This window comes from Choloepus didactylus, chromosome 5, assembly GCF_015220235.1.
Source record: "Choloepus didactylus isolate mChoDid1 chromosome 5, mChoDid1.pri, whole genome shotgun sequence".
NCBI lineage: Eukaryota > Metazoa > Chordata > Mammalia > Pilosa > Megalonychidae > Choloepus > Choloepus didactylus.
Window position 1 is genome coordinate 140296410 of NC_051311.1, and position 25279 is coordinate 140321688.

Consider the following 25279-nt stretch of genomic DNA (forward strand, 5'->3'; position numbering starts at 1 on the left):
TGCACAGTGGAAACAGCAGCGAGCTGTACAGAGATCTGGGACCCACCGGAGAGACTGATGGAATTGGTCTGGCTCGCGCCCCAGGTGATTCTACGGTGGTGCCGCCAGGACTGAGAACCCGTGCTTCAAACAAGAGCAGACAGATTCGCTTGCGCTGAAGTTCATCTCCCTGAACTTGCGCTGCACTTCGAAAACTCCGCGGTTTCTCCGGCGCGTTCCACCCAAGCTCTTCCACAGCAGTGTTGCGTTCCGCGGGCTCGCAGCATCCCGCCCCCCAACCCCGCGCCTCCTAGCTCCCAGCGCCCCGGGACCCCGGGAAACGTCTGCTCCGCGCGAACCCCCAGTCGCTGGGACTTACTTGGCCACCAGGTTCCAGGACACCAGCAGCTGGAAGGGACAGCGCCGGGAAGCGCACCTGACGAGGAGCGCTTCGTGGCCCGGGAACGCCGTGGCCGGGGAGCACGCCGCGCCCGCAGCTGCGCGAGGGGCAGGGCCTGAGCGGGTGCCTGGCCGGCCCGGAACGGGAACTGGTCCCGATGGCAGCCGCGGCCGCGCCTCTCGGGCCGCGCCCCCGAGCCTCGGCGAGCTGCGGTGAGAGGCCGAGGCGGTTGCGAGGATGAGACCGGGTCCCGCTGTCCCGGCCGGGTGGGGGAATCTCGGGGACGCGGCGAGCGCGCAGACAGTTGCCTCCGGCGGCCCTAAAGGGCACCCCCTGCCCGAGTACGCGCGGCGGAGGCGGCGCGCAGGGGCGTGTGGGCAGGCTCGAGAGTTCGCCGAGGGGTCAGCGCAGGCCCGTCCCCTCAGAAGTGCCAACCCAGCGCCAGCAACCAAAGCCAATGTTAAAGCGTGATATTCTCGGATGGAAACGAGCTCGAGTTAATCAAACTTTTCACTAAGAGCATATGCTTCAATTTATACTTTTTAAAATCTAAGGGTCTCTTCCCCTCTTAATTTGTTCTTGACAGCGTTCATTTTATATTCTGTACATTATGCCGAAATGACTCGTAAAGGAAATTTTTAATGTGCTAGTGAATTTCCCAATACACTTTTTAAAGTTTTAAATGGGGAAAGTCTACATAAGGCATTGAAAAGTTGTTACTTAACACACTTAAGAAGTTAGGTGTTACCTCATATTCAATCATATTACCACATATGCTCTCATAATATTAAAATTCCCATCAAAGACAGCTTTCTGAGAAAGTGAAAGTATGTCCATGACTCAGAAGTGAAACTTGGCAAATATAAAATTGTTGGGATGCAATGTGCAAACCTGTAAACACCAAAATGAAGAATCTAAGATACAAATTCCTCCAGATTACCCTTATATGAACCTCTGCTAAAAAAAATTTTTTTTAATATTTTTCTCTTCTAGGGTTCTGAATTTTATCTTCCATGTCATTTGATCTCTCATATTTTCCCTATCCTTGTTTCCCTAGCTGCATTGGAGTAATTTCTTCAGTTCTGCTTTTCAATTCATCTATTTATTTTCTAGAGGTTTTAATCTTCTGTTTAACCCATCTGTAGTAGGATAATCACCACCCCCCAAGATGTCCATGTCCTAACCATGGCACCCGTGACTATTTAGGTAACACAGCAAAGGGGAATTTAGGTCACTAATCAGATGACCTTGAGATGGGGACATACCCTAGGTTATCCAGGTGGGCCTAATGTAATCAAAAGGATCCTTTTAAGTGGAAGAGGGAGGCAGAAGGAGAAACCCAGAGAGATGGCAGCCTGAGAAGGGTTCTGCCAACATTGTTGGCTTTAAAGTTAGAGGAAGCGGCCAAGAATTGAGGGTGGTCTCTAGAAGCTGGAAAAGGAAGAAGTCTCCCCTAGAAATTTCAGAAGGAACGCAGCCTGCCGACATTTTGATTTTAGCCCAGTGAAACCCATTTCAGACTTCTGTCTTGCAGAACTGCAAGATAATAAATGTGTTGTTTTGTCATTAAATTTGTGGTAATTTGTTACAGCAGCGATAGGAAACAATATACCTTTCATTTAAATTCTTAATTTCAACAATAATGTATTTACTTTTTAAAAGTTTTTTTGTTCCATTTCTAGTTTTCCTGATTACTTTTTTTTATGTGAGAAGTGTTCAGCATTCTTTATTTGGAATTATACATAAACCACACCAAAATACTTTTTGTTAATTAAAAGGCAACATTTCAAATGCAGGGAATTTTAATTAGACTGACACAGTTAAGACCAAAAAGATAAAGTGGACATGGCTACCTTATTTTCAGCACCTGCCTTTAAACAGGCTGAGGAGCACCAATTGAAACACAGGTGAGACTTGTTCTAGTCTATGAGACAATGAAGGGTTTTCCCTGGTATTTAAATATAGTCATAAAACCAGTTACATAAATCTAAATATAAAACCAATCTCCTATAGGTTGTGAGTTGACATTCACCATCTTGGTGAAAAGTTGAACATTAATAATTCAACCTCCAAATCCAATTAAATCTTTAGAAGGGGGAACAAGTAATAACACTTGCCGAACCAGAATTACTGTCAAAATTCAAAAAGCTTGATCATATTCATTTAAGTATAAGCCAATCTTATTTAACTCAGGGCTGTCCAACAAAAATATCCTATCAGCCATTCATGATCTGAATTTTTGGTATGAGAGCAATTTAAATATGGTACTTGTTAAACAGTGTCAAGACATTTCTGTTTTGGAATAAATAATACAGTGGCCAACTATTACTCATTAGAAGATTTTTTGAGATAAGCTATCAAGTCTGCCCTTTCTGCCTTCTTAATGCCAGCAAAGATCATTTTTGTTGCAGGGATAGACTTCTTGGGATTCTCCAAATACTCCATCAGTGTCTCTTCTCCCCATCTGTGTAAGAGAATCCAAGGGCCTACCTGTCTTTCATCCAAACAGAGCATGCTGATTTGGCCCACTCTGGTGCTTGCCTCCCTTTTCCGCAGTGTGGCACTGGGCATGCTTCTGAATAAATCTTGCCCTTCTCAACCTCTCCCATTTTGAATTTTCTCTCTCTTCGTGCACCAAGATCCCTGCTCAGAAACTGGATGTCCTGCTTGCTCTTCCTGGTCATTCTTTTTTAATGTAATTTTATTGAAATATATTCACATACCATACAATCATCCAAAGTGTACCACTGTTCACAGTTTCATCATATAGTTGTGCATTCAACACTACAATCAATTTTTGAACATTTTCATCGCTCCAAAAAATAAAAATGGAACAAAATAAAAGTACAAGAGAATACTCAAAGCATCCCATACCCCTCCTCCCATTTTTTTTAAATTGAAATATAGTCACATACCATGCAACCATCCAAGTATAAAAAAATTGTTCACAGTATCATCATATACTTGTGCATTTATCACCACAATTTTTGAACATTTTCATTTCTCCAAAAATAAAAATAAGAATAAAAATAAAATTAAAAAGAACACTCAAAACATCCCATATTCCCCTCCTTCATATTATTCATTTACTTTTTGTCCCCATTTTTTCTACTCATTTGCCATGCACTGGGTTAAGGGAATGAGCCACAAGGTTTTCACAATCACACTGTCACACCATATAAGCTATATAGTTATACTATCGTCTTCAAAAATCAAGGATACTGGATTGCAATTCAACAATTTCAGATATTTCCTTCTAACTATTCTAATAAACTAAAAACTAAAAAGGGATATTTATAGAATGCATAAGAGTTACCTCCAGAATGACCTTTCAACTCCATTTGAGATCTCTCAGCCATTGAAACTTTATTTTGTTTCAATTCTCTTCCCCTTTTTGGTCCAAAAGGCTTTCTGAATCACATGATGCAGGGTCCAGGCTCATTCCTGGAGTCACATTCCACATTGCCAGGGAGATTTATACCTGCAGGAGTCATGTCCCACGTAGTGGGGCGGGCAGTGAGTTTACCTGCCAAGTTGGCTTAGAGAGAGAGGCCACATCTGAGCAATAAAAGAGGCCCTCTGGGGATGACTCTTAGACACAATTACGAGTAGGGTTAGCCTCTCCTTTGCAGTATCAAGCTTTGTAAGGGCCAGCCCAGAGACTGAGGGCTCAGCCTACTAAGCTGGTGGTCCCCAATGCTTGCAAGAATATCAGGAATTCCCCAGATGGGTAAGTTTAATAACTCCACATTTTTCCACAGTCCCTCAAGGGAGCTTTGTAAGTACTTTTAATTCTCTGCCCAAATTACTCTGGGTTGTTTTGGGGCTTCAAGCTAACCTGTACAAACAACAAGGTCTCACTCCCTAGAGTCAAGGTTCCATGTAATTATGACATTTGAGTAAACTGACTGTGATGGTTGGGTTCATGTGTCAACTTGGCTAGGTGGCCTAGCTGTCTGGTCAAGCGGGCACTGGCCTGACGATTGCTGTGAGGCTATTTGAGGCTGGTTAATAAACCAACAGGCTGGTTTGTCGGATCATCAGTCAATTGACTGCAGCTGACTGATGATTCATCAAGGGGCGTGCTTCCACAGTGAGAGAATGCAATTGGCTGGATTTGGTCCGGGTGATCAGTTGGAGGCTTACAAGCCGGACGGTTAGAGAAACCTTCACTTCTTCTTCAGCTGCTCAGTGAAGCTTTTCCTGGGGAGCTCGTTGAAGTTGCCAGTTCGTTTCCTGAGGAGTTCGTCAAAGTTGCTGGTTCGTTTCCTGAGGAGTTCGTCAAAGTTGCTGGTTCGTTTCCTGAGGAGTTCGTCAAAGTTGTCGGTTCGTTTCCCGAGGAGTTCGTCGGACGTCTTCCTTGGAGTTGACAGCTTGTTGACGGCTCTGCAGAATTTGGACTCGTGCCCTCCCGCAGTTGCGTGAGTCACTTTTACAATTTGATAATAAGAGACATCTCTCATTGTTTCTGTTTCCAAGGAGAGCCCTAAGTAATACACTTACCATACAAGTTAAATTATATAGTGTGCTACAGAAAATATAGATTTTGCACCATATAACCATCTCTTCCTTTGCTCCCACACAGAAGTCAAAGTTTTAAAACATGGTTAGTATCATCCTGTACCCTTTAGTCGGATCTACCCCAATCTCAATCAAGTCCATTTCATTCATATCTCCAATCGAAGTCTGATCTCCTTTTCAGCCTCTTTAGCAGTTGATTCATGGGGCAATGCCAACACTCACAGCTGCTGAACTCTGGCTCTGAGGCCCAGGTGCCACACAGGCACCCAAAGCTCCAGGGACCAATTCCTGCTCATTTTTTTTAAATTAATTTTATTGAGATATATTCACATACCATGCAGTCATACAAAACAAAGCGTACATTCAATTGTTTACACTACCATTATATAGTTGTGCATTCATTACCAAAATTAATTTTTGACACTTTCATTACCACACACAAAAAATAATAACAATAAAAATTAAAGTGAAAAAGACAATTAAAGTAAAAAAGAACACTGGGTGCCTTTTCTTTTGTGTTGTTTTGTCATTGTTTTTTTTTGTTTGTTTGTTTTTCCTTCCCCCATTTTTCTACTCATCCAAGCATAACCTAGACAAAGGGGAGTGTGGTCCATATGGCTTTCCCAATCACATTGTCACCCTCATAAGCTACATTTTCATACAATCATCTTCAAGATTCATGGGTTCTGGATTGTAGTTTGATAGTTTCAGGTATTTACTCTAGCTATTCCAATTCTGTAGAACCTAAAAAGGGTTGTCCATATTGTGCGTAAGAGTGCCCACCAGAATGACCTCTTGGCTCCTTTTGGAATCTCTCTGCCAGTGAAGCTTATTTCATTTCCTTTCACATCCTCTTTTTGGTCAAGAAGATGTTCTCCATTCCTAGTCATTTTTAATAGTCTCTTGTTGTTTGCTGATTCCATTGTTTTATTTTTTAAAAATAGTTCAGCTATTTTTTGTTTGGTTTTAATTAAACTTCTTATTTTGAGATAATTGTAAATTCACATGCAGTTGTGAGAAATAATGCAGAGAAATCCTGTGAACCCTTCTGCCAGTTTCCCCTAATGGTAACATCTTGCAAAACCACAGCACAGTATCACTACCAGGACATGGACGTTGATACAGCAAAGATACAGAACATTTCCATCACCCCATCACCACTGAGATCCCTCATGTTGTCCTTTATAGCCACATCTACTTTCTACCCACTCCCATCCTCTCCTTAACCCCTGGCAACCATTAATCTGTTCTCCATTTCTATAATTTTGTCATTTCAAGAATGTTATATATTTGGAATCCTACAGTATGTAGCACTTTGGGATTGGATTTTTTTTTAACTCAGCATAATTCTTTGGAGATTAATCCAGGTCACTGTATGTATCAATTGGTCTTTCTTTTTCATGGCAGAATAGTATTCCATGGTATGGATTACCACAGTTTGTTTAACTACTTACCCGTTGAAGGACATATAGGTTATTTCTAGTTTGGGGCTATTTTGAATAAAGTTGCTATGAATATTCATGTACAGTTTCTGTGTGAACATAAATGTTCCTCTCTCTAGGATAAATGCCCAGGGGGCAATTGTTGGGCCATATGATTGTTGAATTTTTAGTAACTGCCAACCTCTTTTCCAGAGTGGCTGTACCATTTTACATTCCCACCAGCAATGGATGAGTGATCCAGTTTCTCAGCATCCTCACCAGGATTTTGTGCTGTCACAATTTTTTATTCTAGCCATTCTGATAGATGTGTAATGATGTCTCATTGTGGTTTTAATTTGCATTTTCCTATTTTCCTGATGAATAATGATGTTGAACATCTTTTCACCTGCTTATTCATGTCACTTGCCCATTTCCTAGTTGTCTAATTGGATTTTTTTTCCCATGGATATCCAGTTGTTGCTCTTAGAACCATTTGTTCTCCTCAGTTGCTTTTGCATCTTTGCCAAAAATTTCTTGGGCATATTTGCATGAGTCTCTTTCTGGGTTCTCAGTTCTGTTCCATTGATCTGTGTGTCTATCCCTCCATCAATACTACAGTCTTGAAATCTGGTAAAATGATTTCTCCCATTTTGTTCTTTTTCAAAGTTGCTGAACCCAATCTAGATTATTTCCCTTTTCATATAAATGTTAGAAAAATCATGTCTATTTCTACAAAATGTCTTACTGGGATCTTGGTAGGAATTGGGATAAACCTGTATATCAATTTGGGGAGAAGTGGCGTATTTGCTATGCTGAGTCTTCCAATCCATTAACATTATCTTTCCATATATTTAGATCTTTGATTTCCTTCATCTTTATTTTGTAGTTTTCACCATACAAGTCCTGCATATGTGTTGTAAGATTTATACTAATTTCGTATCTTAGAAAAACAATTGTAAATGGAATTTTATTTTTAATTCTAGTGTCCTTGTGTTCACTGCTAGTATATAGGAATACAATTGATTTTTGTATGTTTATCTTGTATCCTGTAGTCTTGCTGAACTTGCTTATTGGTTCTAGATTTGTGTGTGTGTGTGTGCACACGTGCACACATGCACATGATTCCTTGATTTTCTACATAATCATATCATCGTCTGTAAACAGGGTCAGTTTTAATTCTTCCTTTCTGACTGATACAACCTTTATTTCCTTGTCATGCCTTTTTCCACTTAAGAATGGTGAGAACAGACATCCTTGCCCTCCAGTTGTGGAGGGAAAAACACACAGTCCTTTACTATTACAGATAATGCTAGATGTGGGTATTTTGTAGATGTTGTTTATCAAGTTGATGAAGTTCTCCTCTCTTCCTATTTTTCTGAAAGTTTTTATCATGGATGAGTGTTGAATTTTGTCAAATGCTTTTCTGCATCAATTGACATGATCATGTGACTTTTCTTCTTTAGCCTTTTAATATAGTGGATTACATATTTTTGAGTATTGGACCAGCCTTGCATCCCTGGAACAAACCCCAGGTGGTTATGCAGTGTAATTCTTTTTATAAAGGTCTGAATTCTATTTGATAATATTTTGTTAAGGATTTTTACATCCTATATTCATGAGAGGTATTGCTCTGTAGATTGTGGGGTTTGTTTGTTACTGTCTTGTTCTGGTTTTGGTATCAGGGTATGTGATGGTTAAACCCATGTGTCAATTTGGTTTGCTTATAGTATCCAGTTGTTTGGTCAAACAAGTACTGGCCTGATCGTTACTATGAGGGTTATTTCAAAAATAGATTGAAATCACTAGTCAGTTGCTTGCCATCTATAGCTGATTACATCTACAATCAACAAAGATTGCCTTCAGCAATGAGAGGAGTTTCCTCATCCATCAGTTGGGGGCCTTAAAGCAAGAACTGAGGATTTCAGCCTCCTGCTTCTGAGGAATTCAATGTCACTTTCATTGGAGTTTCCAACTAGTGGTCTGCCCTACAGGATTTGGACTTGCCAATCCCCACATGAATCAATTGGTCATGTGAGCCAATTCTTATAGTAAATCTCTTAATATTTACACACATCCACTCACCCACCCACACACCCACACACACACATCCTGTTAATACAGGGTAATACTAGCTTCATAAAATGAATTGGGAAGTTTTCCATAACACCCCTCTCTATCTCTGGTCATTTTCTTGGCTGTGAAGTCTACTTTTTTAATATTAATATATCCACTCCTTCTTTCCTTTGATTCATGTTTGCATTGTTTATCTTTTTCCATCCTTTTCCTGTCAAATTACTTACATCATTATACTTGAAGTTAATTTCCTATAGACAATATAAGGCTGGGGCATGTTTTTAATTCACCCTGCCAATTTCTGTCTTTTAATTGGTGTATTTAGACCATTTACATTTGATGTAATTATTGCTATATTAGGACTTAAGTCTGCCAGTTTATTTTTTGTTTTCTATTTGATCTTTGTTTTTTCATTTGTTTTCTTTTCCCTGTCTTCCTGTGGGTTACTTGAACATTCTAGGTATTAGATTATATACACATAACTTATCACAGTCTTCTGGTATCATCATTTTACCACTTTAAGTGAAATATAGAAGACTAACCTCCCTTTACCCTCTACTTTTTCTTATATAGTTGTCTTAATTATTACATTTATGTGCATTTAGAACCACATCAGACAATCTTATAATTTTTGCTTCAAACATAGAATATAATTTAGGAAACTCTGGGGAAAGTATAATGCATTTATCCATATTTTTGCTCACCGTATTTCCTTCACTTCTGATGTTCTAAAGTTCCTTCTCTTATCGTATCCTTTCTGCTTAGAGAACTTCCCTTAGCTATTCTTTTAGGGTAGGTCTACTGGTGACAAGTTTTCTTAGCTTTCCTTTAACTGATAATGTCTTGATTCCCCCTTCATTCCCAAAGGATATTTTTGCTGGATTCTGGGTTGACAGTTCTTCTGTAAGCACTTGAAATATGTTGTGCCACTATCTTCAAGCTCTCATGGTTTGTGATAAGAAATCTGGTGTTGTTCAAATTATGTTTTTCCTGTAGGAAATGTTCCTTGCTCTCTTGCTGCTAAATAGAACCCCCCCCCCCCCACTTTCCAGCCACCACTCCCGCCCACAGACGGCAGCTCCATGACTCCCATGGGCCCAGAGCCCCCTCCCCAGGGCTCTAGGGCTGAAAGCAGAGCAGGGGATGGGACTGTCCCCTCCTCTGCCGGGCACACTGGAGCAGGTGCTGAGCCTGGCTCACAAGGTTTTTTCTTTGTCTTTAGTTTTCAGAAATTTGGAATGTGTCTTTGTGTGGATTTCTTTGGTTTTATCCTGTTTGAAGTTCATTCAGTTTCTTGAATCTACATCTTTTGCCAAATTTGGACCATTTTGGCCATTATCACTTTGGGTACTTTTTCAGCCTGCCCTTTCTCCTCTCCTATGATTCCCATGACATGAATATTGGATCTTTTGTTAAAGTCTCACAAGTCTCTGAGACTCTGTTAAGTATTCTTTCTTAGTCTATTCTCTCTGTGTTGTTCAGATTGGGTAATTTCTATTGTTCTCTCTTCCAGCTCTACTGATTCCTCTGTCCCTTCCATTCTGCTTTTCAGCCCCTCTATTTTTTTTTTTTTGAACATTTCAGTAATTGTATTTTCTACTTCTTATATTTCTATCTGGTTCTTCTATCTTCTAGTGCTTTGCTGAGAATTTCCATATTTTCATGTGTTTCAAGTGTCTCCCACTGCATGTTGAAGCATTTTTATGATGGCTTTAAAATCTTTGTTAGATAATTCTAACATACCTGGCAGCATGGTATTGGCATCTGTTTATTGACTTTTCTCATTTAGTTTGAGATCTTCCTAGTTCTTGGGATAACAAATGATTTTTAATTGAAACCTGGACATTTTGGAGATTCTGATATGCGACTCTGGATCTTATTTAAATCTTCTGTTTTACTCTGAAACAACTTGTGCTGGTTTGGATGTATTATGTCCCCCAAAATGCCATGTTCTGTAATGTAATCTTGTTGGGGCAGATATATTAGTGTTGATTGGACTGAAATTCTTTGATTGTTTCCATGGAGATGTGACCCAATCAACTGTGGGTGAAACACTTGACTGAATTATTTCCATGGAGATATGGACCCCACCCATTTAGGATGGGTCCTGATTTAATCACTGGAGTCCTATAAAAAAGCTCACAAACAGAAGGACCTCAGAGCAGCTGAGCAAGACATTTTGGAGATGGCTGCTGAAAGCAGACTTTTGCTGATGCTTTGGAAATGCTAGCCCAGAGTTTGCTCCAGAGAAGCTAAGAAAGGACAAAACACCCCAAGAGCAACATTTTGAAGAATGCACAGGAGCTGAGGAGCTGGAACACAACCTGGGATCAGCAGATGCCAGCCACATCCATTCCCAGCTAATAGGTTTTTCAGAGCCATTGGCCTTCTCCGGTGAAAGTACATGCGTGTAGATGCCTTAAACTGGACATTTCTATGGCCTTCAGACTGTAAATTTGTAACCAAATAAACCCCCTTTATAAAAGCCAATCCATTTCTGTTATTTTGCATAACACCAGCATTAGCATACCAGAACACCACTCCAACAAGAGAAGGGGGTGGGGCACTGCCTTGTTAATGTCAGGTGAAGGAAGAAATTCAGGTTCCCACTCAGCTTCTGTTCTCACCCAAGTGGGGGGCACCTTATTACTGCTGAGTGGGGGCAGGAGTTTCAGCTCCCCACCAGGCCTCTATTAACCCTTCTTGGGTGGGAGGAGTAGGAGTGCCTCATTACTGCTCCCCATGGGGTCTCCACTGACACCTGGGAGAGGGGATGAAAGTCCTGACTCTCCTCCACTTAGCCTTCCCTGACACTGCCCCAGAAAGAAGGGCCACCTTGTTACTGCTAGATGGAGGAGTAAATCCAGGCTCCCCACATGGTCACTACTTACCCCACAGGAGCAGAGGGAGCCTCATTACTGCCAGGTGGGAGTGAAGGTCTCAGCTCCCTACCAGCCTTTTCTGACACCACCCCAGTGGGGGCTTGTGGTGCCTTTTTACAGCCTTGTGAAGGAGGAAATCTAGGGTCCCCTCTTGGCCTTTGCTGGCATGAGGGTGGGGGCCACAGTTCCTCAGTATGTTTGGCTGGAGTAGATGGTTTACTCTCTAAAATTTTCTGACTTGCTAGGTTGGCCCTTTCCTGGCTCTTTGACTACAGAGATCAGACTTTATCTTGAAGCTTTTTGTCATATACATTGGTTCTTCCAGGTCACTGGCATCTTCAGTTCGAAGTCTGAGATTTAAGAGGCGAAAGAAAACCCAGGGAACTCAGCACCCTGTTGTTCCTTGGGTCCTGAGGTCCCTGGCTGGTCTGCCTTCTTCTCTCTACCTTTCAGAGTCTTCTTCTGTTGGTTTATATGTAATATTCAGGGATTTTTAGTTGTACTTAGTAAGAGGAATAGGGAAAAGTATGTCTACTTCATCTTCCTAGGAGTCAAAGTCTCCATAAAGTTATTGTATTTTGTTTTTGATAACGTCAGTATCTGAGAACCTTACGGTTCTAAATTTGGTTTTTCTGTTCTCACTCATGATGTATTATTTTCCTTATTATCAAATTATTTAATAGACCTATATTAGAACTGCTTTCCCTATAAAGAATTTGTATTTACCTCTGCTGGAAGTCACAGGAGTTACCAAGTTAAAACAATTTTAGTCCTCTTCAAAGGTCCTGGCTTCATACAGAAGTGTCAGGTTTTCCTATCCTGTAGCAGGAATACACCAGGGTTAGAAGTCTAATTCCAGTGCTATTATTGCCATTGTATTCAAGGACTTCAGGGTCATTTATTTACTAGTACTATCTGTCCATTTCAACTCACGGAGTTCATCTTCCTTCTTTTTTAATTTGTGTGGGACGGGGTGGGGGAGAGGGTTGGGGTTGGTACACCTTGAAAATTTTCCTTACTTTTATGCAAGCCCGGCAATGCTTTGCAAAAGCTATCTTTATTATAATTTACCCAGGATCTGGTCGTATGATGGCAAGAGGACCAAAAGCACTGGTAGAAACGGAAATACCTTACATATCACATTTGGTAGTACTACCTTGAAAACAACTGGAGATATAGTATTCCTCATGATTACCAGATTTTTGTTAAAAGACCAAATATGAAGGTTTTATTGCTTCTGTTCTGAATTCCTTAATGAAAGATGTCATTTTTAGTAAGTGAAACAGATTATTAGAATAATAGCTAATACATCTACAGCAAAACTAGGCTTTGCTCACTCATGACCATAACTGAGTTCTGGATCACCGACAAACTCGGGAGGAGTTAAATAACAACTATTAGAAAACAAGAATACTGGAGGATGTACATGGAAATTGTGAGATGTGACAGCTATAAAACCTGTACTTAAGTCCTCAGCCTCACTACAGAATTGCAGTTTTAACCTGAAAACTCCTTTTGTCACTTTTTCCTAGAGAAAAAATAAACCTTTATTTTATCCTACTGCAGCTAGTTCACTCTCATTCCAGTGACCTGTTTCAAAGGTATAGCTCACTGCATTCCACAGAGACATAAGAGATTTTTTTGATAAACAGGAATGCTTCATGATTCTTTTCTCCATTGATTCAGTAAATTATGAAAGTTACAATTTTTTCATAAGCCAAGACGTTTTAGCTTCAAAAAACTATTTTTCCCTTCATGATCTTGACCTTCTACTTTAAAAGCCTGTTCCAAGGGTAGCCCTGTACAAACCTAATTTTTCAATAGGAACAATAATGATTGCCAATCCATGTGCCAGGTTCTCTTCTATGCTCAGAGAAATATTTACTCATTTACTCCTCACAACAATCCTAAACATAAGTATTCTGAATATCCTCACTCTACATGTGAGGAAACTGAGGCACAGAGAGTCAGGTAATCCAAAGTCTCATAGCTGGAAAGTGGTAGAAGGAACAACTGATCTCATTCTGTCTGGCTCCAGAGTCTGTGGTATTATTTCCCTAGTATAGACAGTATATGGCCAAGACCAGATGTGGTATGCACAATGGTTTCAGTCACTCTAACAACACAATGATATATAGTACTTTAGTGGGGGAAAATGAGTTAAAATACAAATATATTTATACCTTTAAGAACACTATACCATCTTTCACATTTTAAGTTTCATTAGCAATTGTCTCTACAGTTTGCTTGCTGTTATTAAGCTGGATAAAAAAATTCTGGTCCAAGTAGAGCAATTCAGTAGCGTCATCATTAAGCAGGTTGCGAATTTATCCTTTGCCACAGAGCAGGAATACACTTAAAATCAACTCAAGAAAACAGATACAAGTATTCAGAGAAGGAGTACCCACATCCATTTGTTATGCATTCCAGGGCCTCACAACCCCCTTTTTAATCATATAATTCCTAACCCAGTTTCTGTATATAGTCTGAAAACAAGGACCCACCCAAGTGAGATATCCCTTCAGAGAACCATTGAAAATATATTAAACATCGAAGATCCGTGTTCTCAAATGTCAAAAATATTTTATATTAGCATACAGAGAGAATATCCTAAGATATAGTCTATATTTTAATTAGATTTTGTTTCTCCCTTTTTGATAATATCTTCAATTTCTTCTGAGACCCTTCCTTTATAGTCATTTGGTTCTATTGCTTTTAACTTCTTTTGATACTCCAGTGGTAAACCATTCTCTTTTGCACCCATGCAAATGACCTAGAAATGGTTAAACAAAAAAACAAAAAATCCTTTTAGTTAGAAACATAATTTAATTTAGCATACCACAGCTGTATTTGAATGGTGAAAGTTTGAAACATTAGCTTTCAGATAACTCTAGAATAACTCGAGAATAAATACTTACAGCACAAAATAGAGATACACCCATTCCTCTCACACTGAGCATTTTGTGGCAAGGAGGCCAAAATCACTGGCAGAAACAGAAATCCCTTACATATGACATTTGGTGGTATTACCCTGAAAACAACTGGAAATATGAAATTCTTCATGATTATCAGATTTTTGTGAAAAGATCAAACATGAAGGTTTTATTGCTTTTCACAGTCACATGATACATTCTCATAGAATATCTATTTTACTCAATAATAATTCAAAACTTTTAATAGTAAGACAAAAATACATCTTATGGTCTAGAATTTGCATGACCTTTTAAGAAAAAAACATCATTCTGCAAAAAAATTTTAAAGTTTACAGGGAGCAGTTTTGGTTTCAATCCTGGAGAAACTTTTGTTCTGAATTAGACATGCAGCATGTTTGGTGGCACATCCAAGATCCATACCAGGCTAATTCTGCTAGGCCCCTAACTAGAAAATGCCAAATTAGGCCCAGGAACTGGATCACTGATCCTAGGTGCCATTTCCTGATTGGGCCTGACGACGGATACCTACAGTTTGGATTTCCCACACTCTTTTCTGTATTTGCAGGCGTGGTTTCCTCGATTCTGATAGGCAGTGTGACTTTTCTTTTTCCATCTATAGATGGAAAACATTTCAGCACAGGAAATACATTTTTCCCTCATAAAAATGAATCTTGGTGTCCATGAAATACTGTTTCTTAGAGGGAAAAAAGGACTAAGAGTATGTAAAGAATAAATCTATTAAAAACACACTCATACATAATATTTCCTACTTCAAAAAAGGAAATACATGGCTGCAATTATGGCTCACAGTTCCCTTCTAATTTCTAAAAGCCTTTTTTTTTTAATTTTTATTTTTTTATTGAGATAAAGTCACATACCATGCACTCATACAAAGCATACATTCAATTGTTCACAATACCATTATATAGTTGTGTGTTCATAACCAAAATTAATTTTTGAACCTTTTCATTAGCACACACACAAAAATAATAAGAATAAAAATTAAAGTGAAAAAGAACAACTAAAGTAAAAAAGAACACTGGGTGACTCCTTTTTTTTTTTTGCCCCCATTTTTCTATTCATCCATCCATACATTAGACAAAGGGGAGTGTGGTCCATATGGCTTTCCCAATCACATTGTCACCCCTCATAAGCTACATTTTTATACAATCGTTTTCAAGATTCATGGGTTCTGGGTTGTAGTTTGATAATCTCAGGTATCTACTGCTAGCCATTCCAATTCATTAGAACCTTAAAAGGGTTGTCTATATTGTGCATAAGAGTGCCCACCAGAGTGACCTCTTGGCTCTTTTTGGAATCTTTCTGTCACTGAAGCTTATTTCTTTTCCTTTCACATCCCCCTTTTGGTCAACATGTTCTCCATTCCATAATGCCGGGTCTACATTCCTCCCCAGGAGTCATATTTCACGGTGCCAGGGAAGGGGGGAGGGCAGTGATTTCACCTGCCAAGTTGGCTTAGCTAGAGAGAGAGGGCCACATCGGAGCAACAAAGAGGCATTCAGGAGGAGGTTCTTAGGCACAATTATAGGGAGGCCTAGACTCTCCTTTGCAGCAACCGTCTTCCCAAGGGCAAGTCCTGTGGTAGAGGGCTCAGCCCATCAAACCACCAGTCCCCTATGTCTGTGAGCACATCAGCAACCATCAAGGTAGGGAAGCCCAACACCCCTGCATTCTCCACCAGCTCCTCAAGAGGGCTCTGCATATTTTTTTCATTTTTTTTTAATAAATAAAATTTTAGAAACATAGTTCTACCATTACACATAATTCTTTACAATATATCTGAATTTGCACTTTAAGCAAATAACTATCATTTTTTAATTAAACAGCAGTTCTACTTAAAAAAGTTGTTCATGTAGAATTTAAAATATATAGAGCCTTTTAAAAACAAGATATTTTTAGTCTATCTCCTTAGTGAAAATTAAAAAGAAATCATCAAATATCTTTGTAAGTAGCTTACTTTGTAAGTAGCTTACCTTTTTATACTGTGGTGATGGGGGAGCACTCACATAATTTTTCATCTGATAACTTCGACAGGTTATTTTTTCTCCTTCTTGAGTGTGAACATTAACTTCTATTGGATCATATGTTCCACTTACAACTCCTTCTTGCCTGAAACCAGACAGCCAAATTTTAAAACCACTGGATTTACACAATTTGGTTTTCTGGGTAAGGTCTTTTAGTCAGGTTAGGGTATAGAATTAGAAATTTAACTAAATATGGAAGTTGTTACTCCCTATGTGTTTTGGGATATAGTTGAACATATTATAAATACCATCACATCAAAAGTAAACAGCATTTCAATTAGAAAAACTAAGACTTAATATTACTTGGTATACTTCTAGCAAACTTCTCTACATTTATCCTATCTGAAAACATGTCAGTGTAGTTATTGTACTCTATATCCGTGAAATATTGTTCTTTAGGCTCCAAAAAGGAATGGACTATGTGTCCTGACAGCAAACCAATATCTACCCTGAGAAAAGTAGGGTGGATGGTTCTTTCTCATTGACAAGAGAGGTAAAGCTTCAGGCACGCTAAATCATCTGCTCTTCTCAAGTCCTCCTCTTTCCTGGTGACTTTCTTTGTATAAAATGCTCTGCCACACAACTCAGAAAGTTCAAGTTATAAAAGGTATTAGAGCATTTCTAGTATATTGTTGAGGGTTTTAAAAATTAATATTATTTACTGATTCAACTGCTATCTTAAAGAATTATTTTTTTTTAAACCACTCTACTAAAAACTGAACAAATAATTTTAAAAATCAATAAAAATATGTAGACATTACAAAAATCTTAAGTCTTTTCATAATATGAAACCACAAAAAGATTTGTATACAAGACAAATAAATAGAGTACAATATGGCTTTCATCTTTTACAGAAGTGATTACAAACACCCCTCCAAATCTCAACCAGAGTGTGTACCTTCTACGCCTTTCTTTTTTTTATGCCTTGCTTTTTAGCAAAATCATATTATATCTTTTATGTTGACTTTGAAATATAAAGAACATGTCCATAGTAAATTGTTTTGACAAACTAACATACACACACACACACACACACATCCTTGCATATGATCCACTTTCTGAATTAGCAATTATTTAACTTATAATTAGAAGTCACCTACTCATCCAGAGAACATAAATTGCTTTTGTTCATTTTCCATACTACTCCCCATACTTCATCTCCAGGACTTTGAAAAATGGTAGCTATTCCTCCATGCCAAGTATGACTTATTTTGCCTTGGGAATTGCCAAAGTCAAGCTTAAAATCCTATAAAGGAAATCAAAGTGATATGATCAATACCCACTTGAACCCAAATTTCCCTCCTCAAAATAAAAAGGATTTATCTTGAACTCAATACAATTTTAAAACATCTAACAAACTGTGAGTGCCTTCTATATATAAGATGCTGTGGAAAAGACAAAAAATAGACAAGGACCCAGATCTCAAGGACTATTTTCTTTTCATATTTTTAACACAACTGTTTTCATTTTGCAAACTGCTTTCCAATTTACTCACATACACATGTATTTTACTTAGAGACTATCAGAGCATACCTTATCATTGAATCTGGGTGAAGGATACATGGAGGTTATTTTACTATTGAACCTCGGTGAAGGATATATGGAGGTTATTACACTATTATTTCTACTCTTATGTATGTAGACTGTATCCTGCTAGCATATAGTACCCTATTTGCCCTAAGGAAGCTTGCATTTGTGGGTGATTTGTATATTTATGAATATTCATCTAATATTCATGAGTTGTACTAATAGATCTACAATAATCATAACAGGAACTAACACTGAAAAATTACAGGGTCCTATGAGCTTTACAGAGACTATCTCATTTTATTCTGCCAACAACTTTAATTTATTGCATTCATTTTACAACAAGAAAAACGATGTGCTTAAAGTCTTGTAACAAATTAGTAATGGAGCCAGGTTTCTAGTTTAGCTTCTTCTCTAACAGAGATGGGCAATCAGGGGACAGTATCCTAGGGAAGATTAAAAATCTTCATGTGGCTTCTTTGATCTTGTAAGATTTCATCCCATCTTACAGAGCCTGGTTTCCTTATTTGTGAAATAAAAAAAGGTAGACTAGATGATAACTCTAAAGTCCCTTTCAGGTTTATATTTCATCCCTGTTACCTTCATTTTCTCAAAAACTTTGTCAGATATTTCAGGAAAAAGGTTGGCTAGAGTCAATAGTACTTTCAGTTGCCGTATTGGCTGTTTTCCTTGGATCAGTATCCTCTGGCAAGATAGAAATAAATTGGATAAAAGTTATGATCCACAATAGGAACAGGTTGCCTATTGCTAAACACAATGGAAACTGTCATTCCTCTTCTTAATCTATTCAATAGCTTCTGGGGACTTTCAGGCTTTTCCGCGATTCCCTTTGCTATATAAAAACATGTAAAAATTATAAACTTGTTTGTAATTTGTAATTACAAATTACAAAGATCCACTACTGGATCTTTAAATGTTGGAGTTTCTCAGGACTCAGATTAGGTCCTTTTCTCTGTTCATTCAGGAATTTGCCCAAGACAATTTCATCCCCATCAAATACTACCTAATAATCTGATCCATCTCAGATCTTCCGGGCTTCAAAAGTGCTTAGAGCAGGGCCTAGCACATAGTAAGTACTTAATAAATGTTCATTAATTTTTTTCTTTTCTCTTGAATGTCTCGCAAGCATCTCAAACTCAGATTTCAAACTGAACTTATGTTACTCCTTTCCAAACCTGATTCTTCTCTTCTCTCAGTAAACATCAGCATAATCCATTCTATTACACCAAAAACCTGAGTCATCCTTGATCAAGTCTCCCCCTTCCTCTCTCAATTACCAAGCCCTACAATATTATCTCCTAAATTTCTTTCAAACCCACCAACCCTCCAAAGCCACAACCCTAAGTTCAAGATGCCTTTATCTAGCATAGACTGCTGCAAAAGCTTCCCAATGCACTCTTGCCCCCTTCCAATCCATTTTCTACAACCACAAAGAGCTTTCAAAGATGAAAATCTGACCTTTCATTTGTTTAAATTCTGCAATGGGTCTTTCTCATGCTCTTGAGACAAAGTCCAAAGTCTTCTTTGGCCTCTGTGTCCTGTAAGATCTGGCCCTTCCCTCCCTTTCCAGTCCCCAGGCCACATCCCCCTCCCTCAATGAACTCCAGCCACACTGGCTGGAAGATCCAGCTTTTTTCTTCCTCAGGTCCTTAGCACATGCTGTTCCTTTTGTTTTGTTCATGCCTCTCCTTCCCAGTGAACTCAAGGTCTCAGTTTAAAAGTCACACTTTCAGGGAAAGCTTTCTTGAGTATCCCATTCAGGTCGGATCCCCAGTCACACACTCCCATGGCAACTTGCATGTCTCCATTTTAAGACTGCTCATATCTATAACTGAATAGTCATCCATTTGATTTCTCTTCCTCCCTGTCCCCATTACCACCACCACCATCCCTATTACCATAAACATCTGAACTCTCTTCTACATTTGGAGAGTTCCCTACCTTATAAGTTGGGGGGATAGGAAATGTCAGAGCCCATCTCCCACTTTAGAAGTGCTCCAAAGACCAGAATTTGTTTCTCCTGGCTCCACTTGCAGCCAGAGCATGGGCATATGGCTGAGACTTAGCCAATCAGGACACCAACCAGAGGCTTTGAAATAGAAGTTAGTGACAGACAGTAGGGACTCCACTGGTGGCCACATCTGTGTTTCACAGACTACAGGGGATACAGTGCCAGTGGCAGGCAGGGACCATGCAGGCAGTGTCGGTGATGCACGATGCCGCCTCCACCTTTACCGAGTTCAGCAGTGGTGCAGCAGCGGCTCTCTGGACTGGTTCTGTCATGTGACGCTGGCCGTGACATGGTTGCTGCCTCTCCCTTTATGCCTGCCTGTTTTGTCAGCTTTGTGTTCCTGCCTTCCTGGTCATTTTGTGAGCTCTCCAACAGCCTTTCTACACAATTCTCTTTCTGCTTAAATCAGCCAGTTTCTGTTGCTTGCCACTAAGAACCCTGCTGAGTTCCAGAGGCCACGTTGGTCTAGTTCAACATTGTCAAGATGATCTGTACACAAATCATTTGTAGGTCTCTCCTACAGGCTGGGAGGTCCTGGAAGCAGCAACTTTATTTAGTTATCTTTGTATCTCCAGATAGGTGCTGGAACAACAAGTTCTTTTAAACGAATGACTGTACTGTACTGAAGAGCAATGATTTACAGAGGATGGATGGTATGTTCATCCACCTGACTTAACCGAGGACAGGGAATACTGTGAATCAGATATGCTTCCAGATTTCAGGACCTCCCAGAGTAGGAACAAAAGACGGGTAAACAGAGTTCTAAAATACCAGCTGACTCCTATGACAAAGGTGTATACATAACAGACAGCAGTTAATCCCCTGACTTGGGTCGGACAAGGCTTCTCAGACGTGCTAACTGAATGGGTTCTGTGAGGATGCCCGTGGGTTAGAGGACAAGAGAGAGGAGGCCAAAGCCGTGGAGAACAAGCAGCAGGTGTCAACGTGAAGATGGGGAAAGCTCAGGGCAGCCTGACAGCCCGTGGCTGGGGTCGCATGGTAGGGTCAAGCGCAAAGCAGGGAACGGCTGCAGGGCTGAATTTGCCGTGAGGGCAAAGGCAGATCATTAAGAGGGCCTTGCTGAACTCGTATCCGATAGAACTGGATTCCCGGCCCAGCTCTGCCGAAGCATGTCCCTGAGTAAGCGACTCCTCTGAATTCTGGCTCCCTCGCCCGCAAAAAGGGCACGACGCGCCAGAGGGCACTGACCTGCAGGCGGGCCACGCTGCAGAAGACGGCCGAGGGGTTTCGGAGGTGGATCCTCTCCGTGAGCAGGTTGCTGCCGTAGGCGAAGTACAGAAAACTCTCCTCCTCGTTTCCCGGGCAGTTACCGCATCCCGGGCTCGCCATGTCCCTCCAGACGCCGGTACGGCCCGGGGCTCCGGAGCACGGGTGAGAAGCACACAGGAGCGCCGCTCGGAGCCCGCTGGCCGCCACGCAGCCGCTTCCGAGACTAGGGAAGGAGGAGTGGGGCGGGCGCATCCGGAGGCCAGCGCTCTCCTCATTGGATGCCGCCTTACCATCTCTCCGCCAACCACCTGGACTCTGAAACGCCCGGTCCTGAGGCGACGCGGGGCTGGCTCCTCAGTGGATACGCTTCTCTGGTGTCCCGCCCCCTTGCTCACAGCTTCCTCTGATTGGAGGGCGGGCGGGCACTACGTGGAGACGGGGCTGCGAGGCATGAGCCGCGGGGCCGCTGTGGGCAGGTAGAGTGGGTGTTCGGGGAAGGTCACGTCCGTGCTCTGTTTTCTCGCCTCGGGGTTTTGCTGTTGTGGTTCCTTGGCCAAAAGTGTCTGCGCCTTAAGTGAGCCCTGGTCAGATCTGAAACATTGGGCCCTGGCCACGTCCCCGACAGTTCCCTTGCCCCGCAATTCCGTGCTCCCGGCTTAGAGGAGCGGGTCAGGAGTGGTCTGTTCACTTCACCCGCTCGTTCCCGCATTCCCACTCCTGTTCATCTCCCCGGTACTTTCTGTAAGGACGCTTCGCTCCCTGGAGGAGCTCCTCGGCATGCTTGGTGCTCCCTTCCCTGATGGAAGTAACGTGCCTTGATTCAAATTCTGACGCTCCTATTTATGGCCACTTAATCTTGGGCACTTCTGGCCTCCATTTCCTCCTTTCAAAAATGGGGATCATAACGTAAGTTGTGATTACAAAGACCTACCTAAGAAGGTTGGTGTCAGAATTAAACGAATAACTTTGTTAATGTTATTAGGAGCGAAAACAGTGTAAAAGAAAAGATACACAAGTAAAAAGACAAAATTAAGTTTCAAAAAAAAAAACCCTATATTGTTAACTTTGACTTGAAAATATGAATATGAACCTGGCCTAGAAGCAATAACTATCCTTGGCACCCAGAGTTTGATCTCTAAATACCACTCCCCACTAAGAAGTATCAGGAGTCCTTGGAGAAGTGGCTGATGCCAGGTCAGGGAATGAAGAAGTGCTTGGACTATGTTGTGCCAGAAATTGAGGAAGTATCTTGAGAAAAATGAGGTCCTTTCTCCCTCTGGCCAAAGTTTGGACGATTTGAGCATCAAAAAGAACAATTACAATTACATCTAAAAGTCATTCCCCAAAAAGAGAAAGCCAAATAAACAAAAACAAGTGTTAAAAATCTCATATTCCACTATTGGTGGTTACCATGACACCAACTCTTTATTTGAAAAGTGATAATTTATGAAAATAAACATTGATCCTGCCTTTCTAGTTAGCAGTTCTATTTCAGGGAACCAAATAGCCCCAATTGATGAGGAAACAGTCCTCTTACAAAAGCATGCCAGCTAAATGAGGTAAAATGAATGATAGAATTAGAAAATCACCATTTTGCAGCCCCTAATGAAATAAATGATTCATGCCAGAATTATCAGTGGATCCTGAACCTATTTGGTGAAAGGGTGATAGGGAACACAATATTTACTTGATGCCAAATTATCCTCCCAACAAAGTACTTGTCGATTATCTGGGAATAACATAACCTGACAATGAAGAAGTCTGGCCCTAACCACCTACCCTGACATTATGGGCCTCTTGACCATGCACCAGCATCATCTGTGAAATATGTTTCCAAACACCTTTAACCTCACTATTATCAAGTCTTAAATCTCTCTTCCTGTTTCAGGAACTGTAAGGATAGAAGAATAAAATGACACCAAGAGGAAAGAATCAGAAAAATTCAGAAGGTGGGATATCTGCAGAACAAATGGTCAATCTCTTAGATAAGTTGGTGTCATTAAGGAAAGAAAAAGGCAGGACTGAAAGAGAACTGTTCCAGCATAAAAGAAACTTAAGAAATGTAAGAACTAAGTGCAGTTATCATGTTCTTAGTTGATTCTGGTTTAATAAACCAGACATAAAAGATATTTTACAGACATTTGGAAAAATTTGATAATAGACTGAGGTATTAGACAATATTAGACGATTATTGTTTTTTTGTTAGGTGTGATAATGGTATTGTGCTTGTGTAGAAAAATGTACTTTTTAGGCATGCATACTGATATATTTAGGGGTGAAATGATATCTACATTTTTTAATATTTCAGAAAAATAAAAATATGGAAAATATTAACAAACTGGATGATGTATATATCGATATTCAAGATATCATCCTATTTGTTATTTTCTGTAGTTTTGAATATTTTCATGTTAAATAGTCAGAAAAAGAACAATGGTGATATATGTATAACATTTGGCATATAGTAAGCACTTAAAAAACAGTAACATTATTATTGGATAATGTGTAAATAGGAAAGTTCATTCCTCTTCCCAACCCCCAAACATCAGGGCAGAACTTGAAATATGTTCTTGGTCATTTAGGTGAGCAAGTTGCTTTTCTTGGCAAGGTCATGCACCATGAAGTCTCAAGTTTTCTGCTTCAGAGCATTACGATTTAAAATGTCCTTCTGCATTTTAAATTGCTTTTAGATATTTAAAATTAAATAAAATTAAAATATTTGATTTCTTTTCTCTTCCTGTGCTTCTCACTAATTGCTTAATTTAATGGCGATTGATTTTGCTCAATACCATTTTGCAAAAATTTTCTGAAGTTAAGCATTGATGTTTCCTCAAGCACTGAAAATCTTTCCTTACTTCCGTAAACATTTATTTAGCTTCTCCATGTAGACTGCAGTGTACTGACCCCAGCAGTGAGAGGTAGGTAGCAAGGTTAGTTTTATTTTTTTTTCCCTTCAAATTTAACCAGTCAGGTTACTAATAGTTAATATTCATTATGCGCTTACTAAATGCCAGGTGCTGGTCTAAACTCTTATATCTTTCATTGAATCCCGAAAATAGCCCTATGCAGAAAGTACTAATATTATTGTCATTTGACAGTTGAGGAAACTGAGGTGCAATAGGTTAACTAATTTGCCCCAGGTTGTGGTTAGCAATGACAGAAGCAGAGATTAACAACCAAGCAGTCTTACCCAGGGGTCTGGCTCTTAACCATTACTGGTTCCTAAATTTCTCACAATTGTAAAACCATGGTGATCTAGGCACAACTGGTTATTAATAACCCACTTTCAAGTATAATCTCTATCTTATCTATTAAGAGTATGATGAAATAATTCTAGCTTTCAGTCACTTGATAATAAAGATAGTGAATGCATTGGTTATATTTATTCAAAATGCCGTCTTTTAATACAGTGGTCTTTCAAGTTTTTGAATTGTATATGTCGTCATTAAAAATTTTGAGCACATAATATATATATAATATAATATATATAATTGTATATATAATTATATATATATTCTAAGAGATCAGGCAGGGTTATGATCTGAGTTACATTTCAACAGATAAATCTGGGTGCTGAGTGGAGAGCTGATTCTAAGGGGGTAAAACAGTAGTAAAGAGATGAATAAGGAAGCTGTTGCTGAGGTTTTGACAAGAGAGCATGGTGGCTTTGTACTAGGGTAATGGGAGTGAAGCTGGAGAAAAGACTGATTTGGAATACATATTTACGGCAGAATAGATCAGACTTGATAAGGGATTGGATGTGTGATTCCACATTTACCAAACAACCTTCTAATTTGTCTGGTAAATAGATTTTCCTTCTGGGGAAAGAAGCACTGATCAGAGAACACAGGTTTTCCTGTTAGTTCTAGTTTTCATCCCGAGAATTTGTACCTAAGTCTAAGAGGCCTGGGTCCGTTCTTTTCTGGGAACCTAGACCGTAACTTGTAAAACTCTTCAGCTCGCCTTGGCCACATTTAGAAGGATGGAATGAGGAACAGCAGAAGATGATCTGAGCAACAGAAAAGAAAATAGACCACAGCTAAAGCAAAGAGGGGACAGGGAGACATTTAAGTGCCTGGTTCCAGCTGTTCCAAGGTCCAGCTGAATTTCTAACTTTAGGTTTCACAGGATGCTCTTCTCATAGCTTTATACTCCATGTTATGCTGGTAATGAAATAAAAGATTCTTACTAAATTTAATCCCACAAAATTATTTTAGAGTGTCTTAAAGACTTCTA

General features: G+C 39.8%; 2 protein-coding genes across 8 annotated transcripts in view; both read right to left on the reverse strand.

Annotated features, from left to right (window-relative positions):
- NOD1 (nucleotide binding oligomerization domain containing 1) overlaps positions 1 to 707 on the reverse strand; it is a 94299-nt gene extending 93592 nt beyond the window's left edge. For all 6 annotated transcript variants that reach the window (XR_005217049.1, XR_005217047.1, XR_005217048.1 and 3 more), the window contains exon 1: positions 359 to 707. The gene's annotated coding sequence lies outside the window, so the exon portion shown is untranslated. The remainder of the gene's footprint in view (positions 1 to 358) is intronic.
- Positions 708 to 12312: 11605 nt separating this feature from the next.
- GGCT (gamma-glutamylcyclotransferase) lies at positions 12313 to 21275 on the reverse strand. 2 transcript variants are annotated; one of them, XM_037836992.1, is made up of 4 exons: positions 21023 to 21275; positions 17355 to 17500; positions 16204 to 16339; positions 12313 to 14049 (listed from the first exon to the last, which is right to left on the reverse strand). In XM_037836992.1, the coding sequence occupies exons 1-4, from the start codon at positions 21161 to 21163 to the stop codon at positions 13906 to 13908; spliced, it is 567 nt and encodes a 188-aa protein (XP_037692920.1). In that variant the 5' UTR covers positions 21164 to 21275; the 3' UTR covers positions 12313 to 13905. The 2 variants fall into 2 exon arrangements, with proteins under 2 accessions (XP_037692920.1, XP_037692921.1); XM_037836993.1 differs by lacking the exon at positions 16204 to 16339.
- Between the last annotated feature and the right edge of the window lie 4004 nt (positions 21276 to 25279).

Coding starts and splice junctions, on each gene's coding strand:
- GGCT (XM_037836992.1), bottom strand. CDS start 21,163: ATGGCGAGCCCGGGATGCGGTAACTGCCCGGGAAACGAGGAGGAGAGT. Junction 17,501..21,022: donor GCAGCGTGGCCCGCCTGCAG/GTCAGTGCCCTC, acceptor TTTCCTTTATAG/GATTTTAAGCTTGACTTTGG. Junction 16,340..17,354: donor AATTTATGTTCTCTGGATGA/GTAGGTGACTTC, acceptor GTCTGGTTTCAG/GCAAGAAGGAGTTGTAAGTG.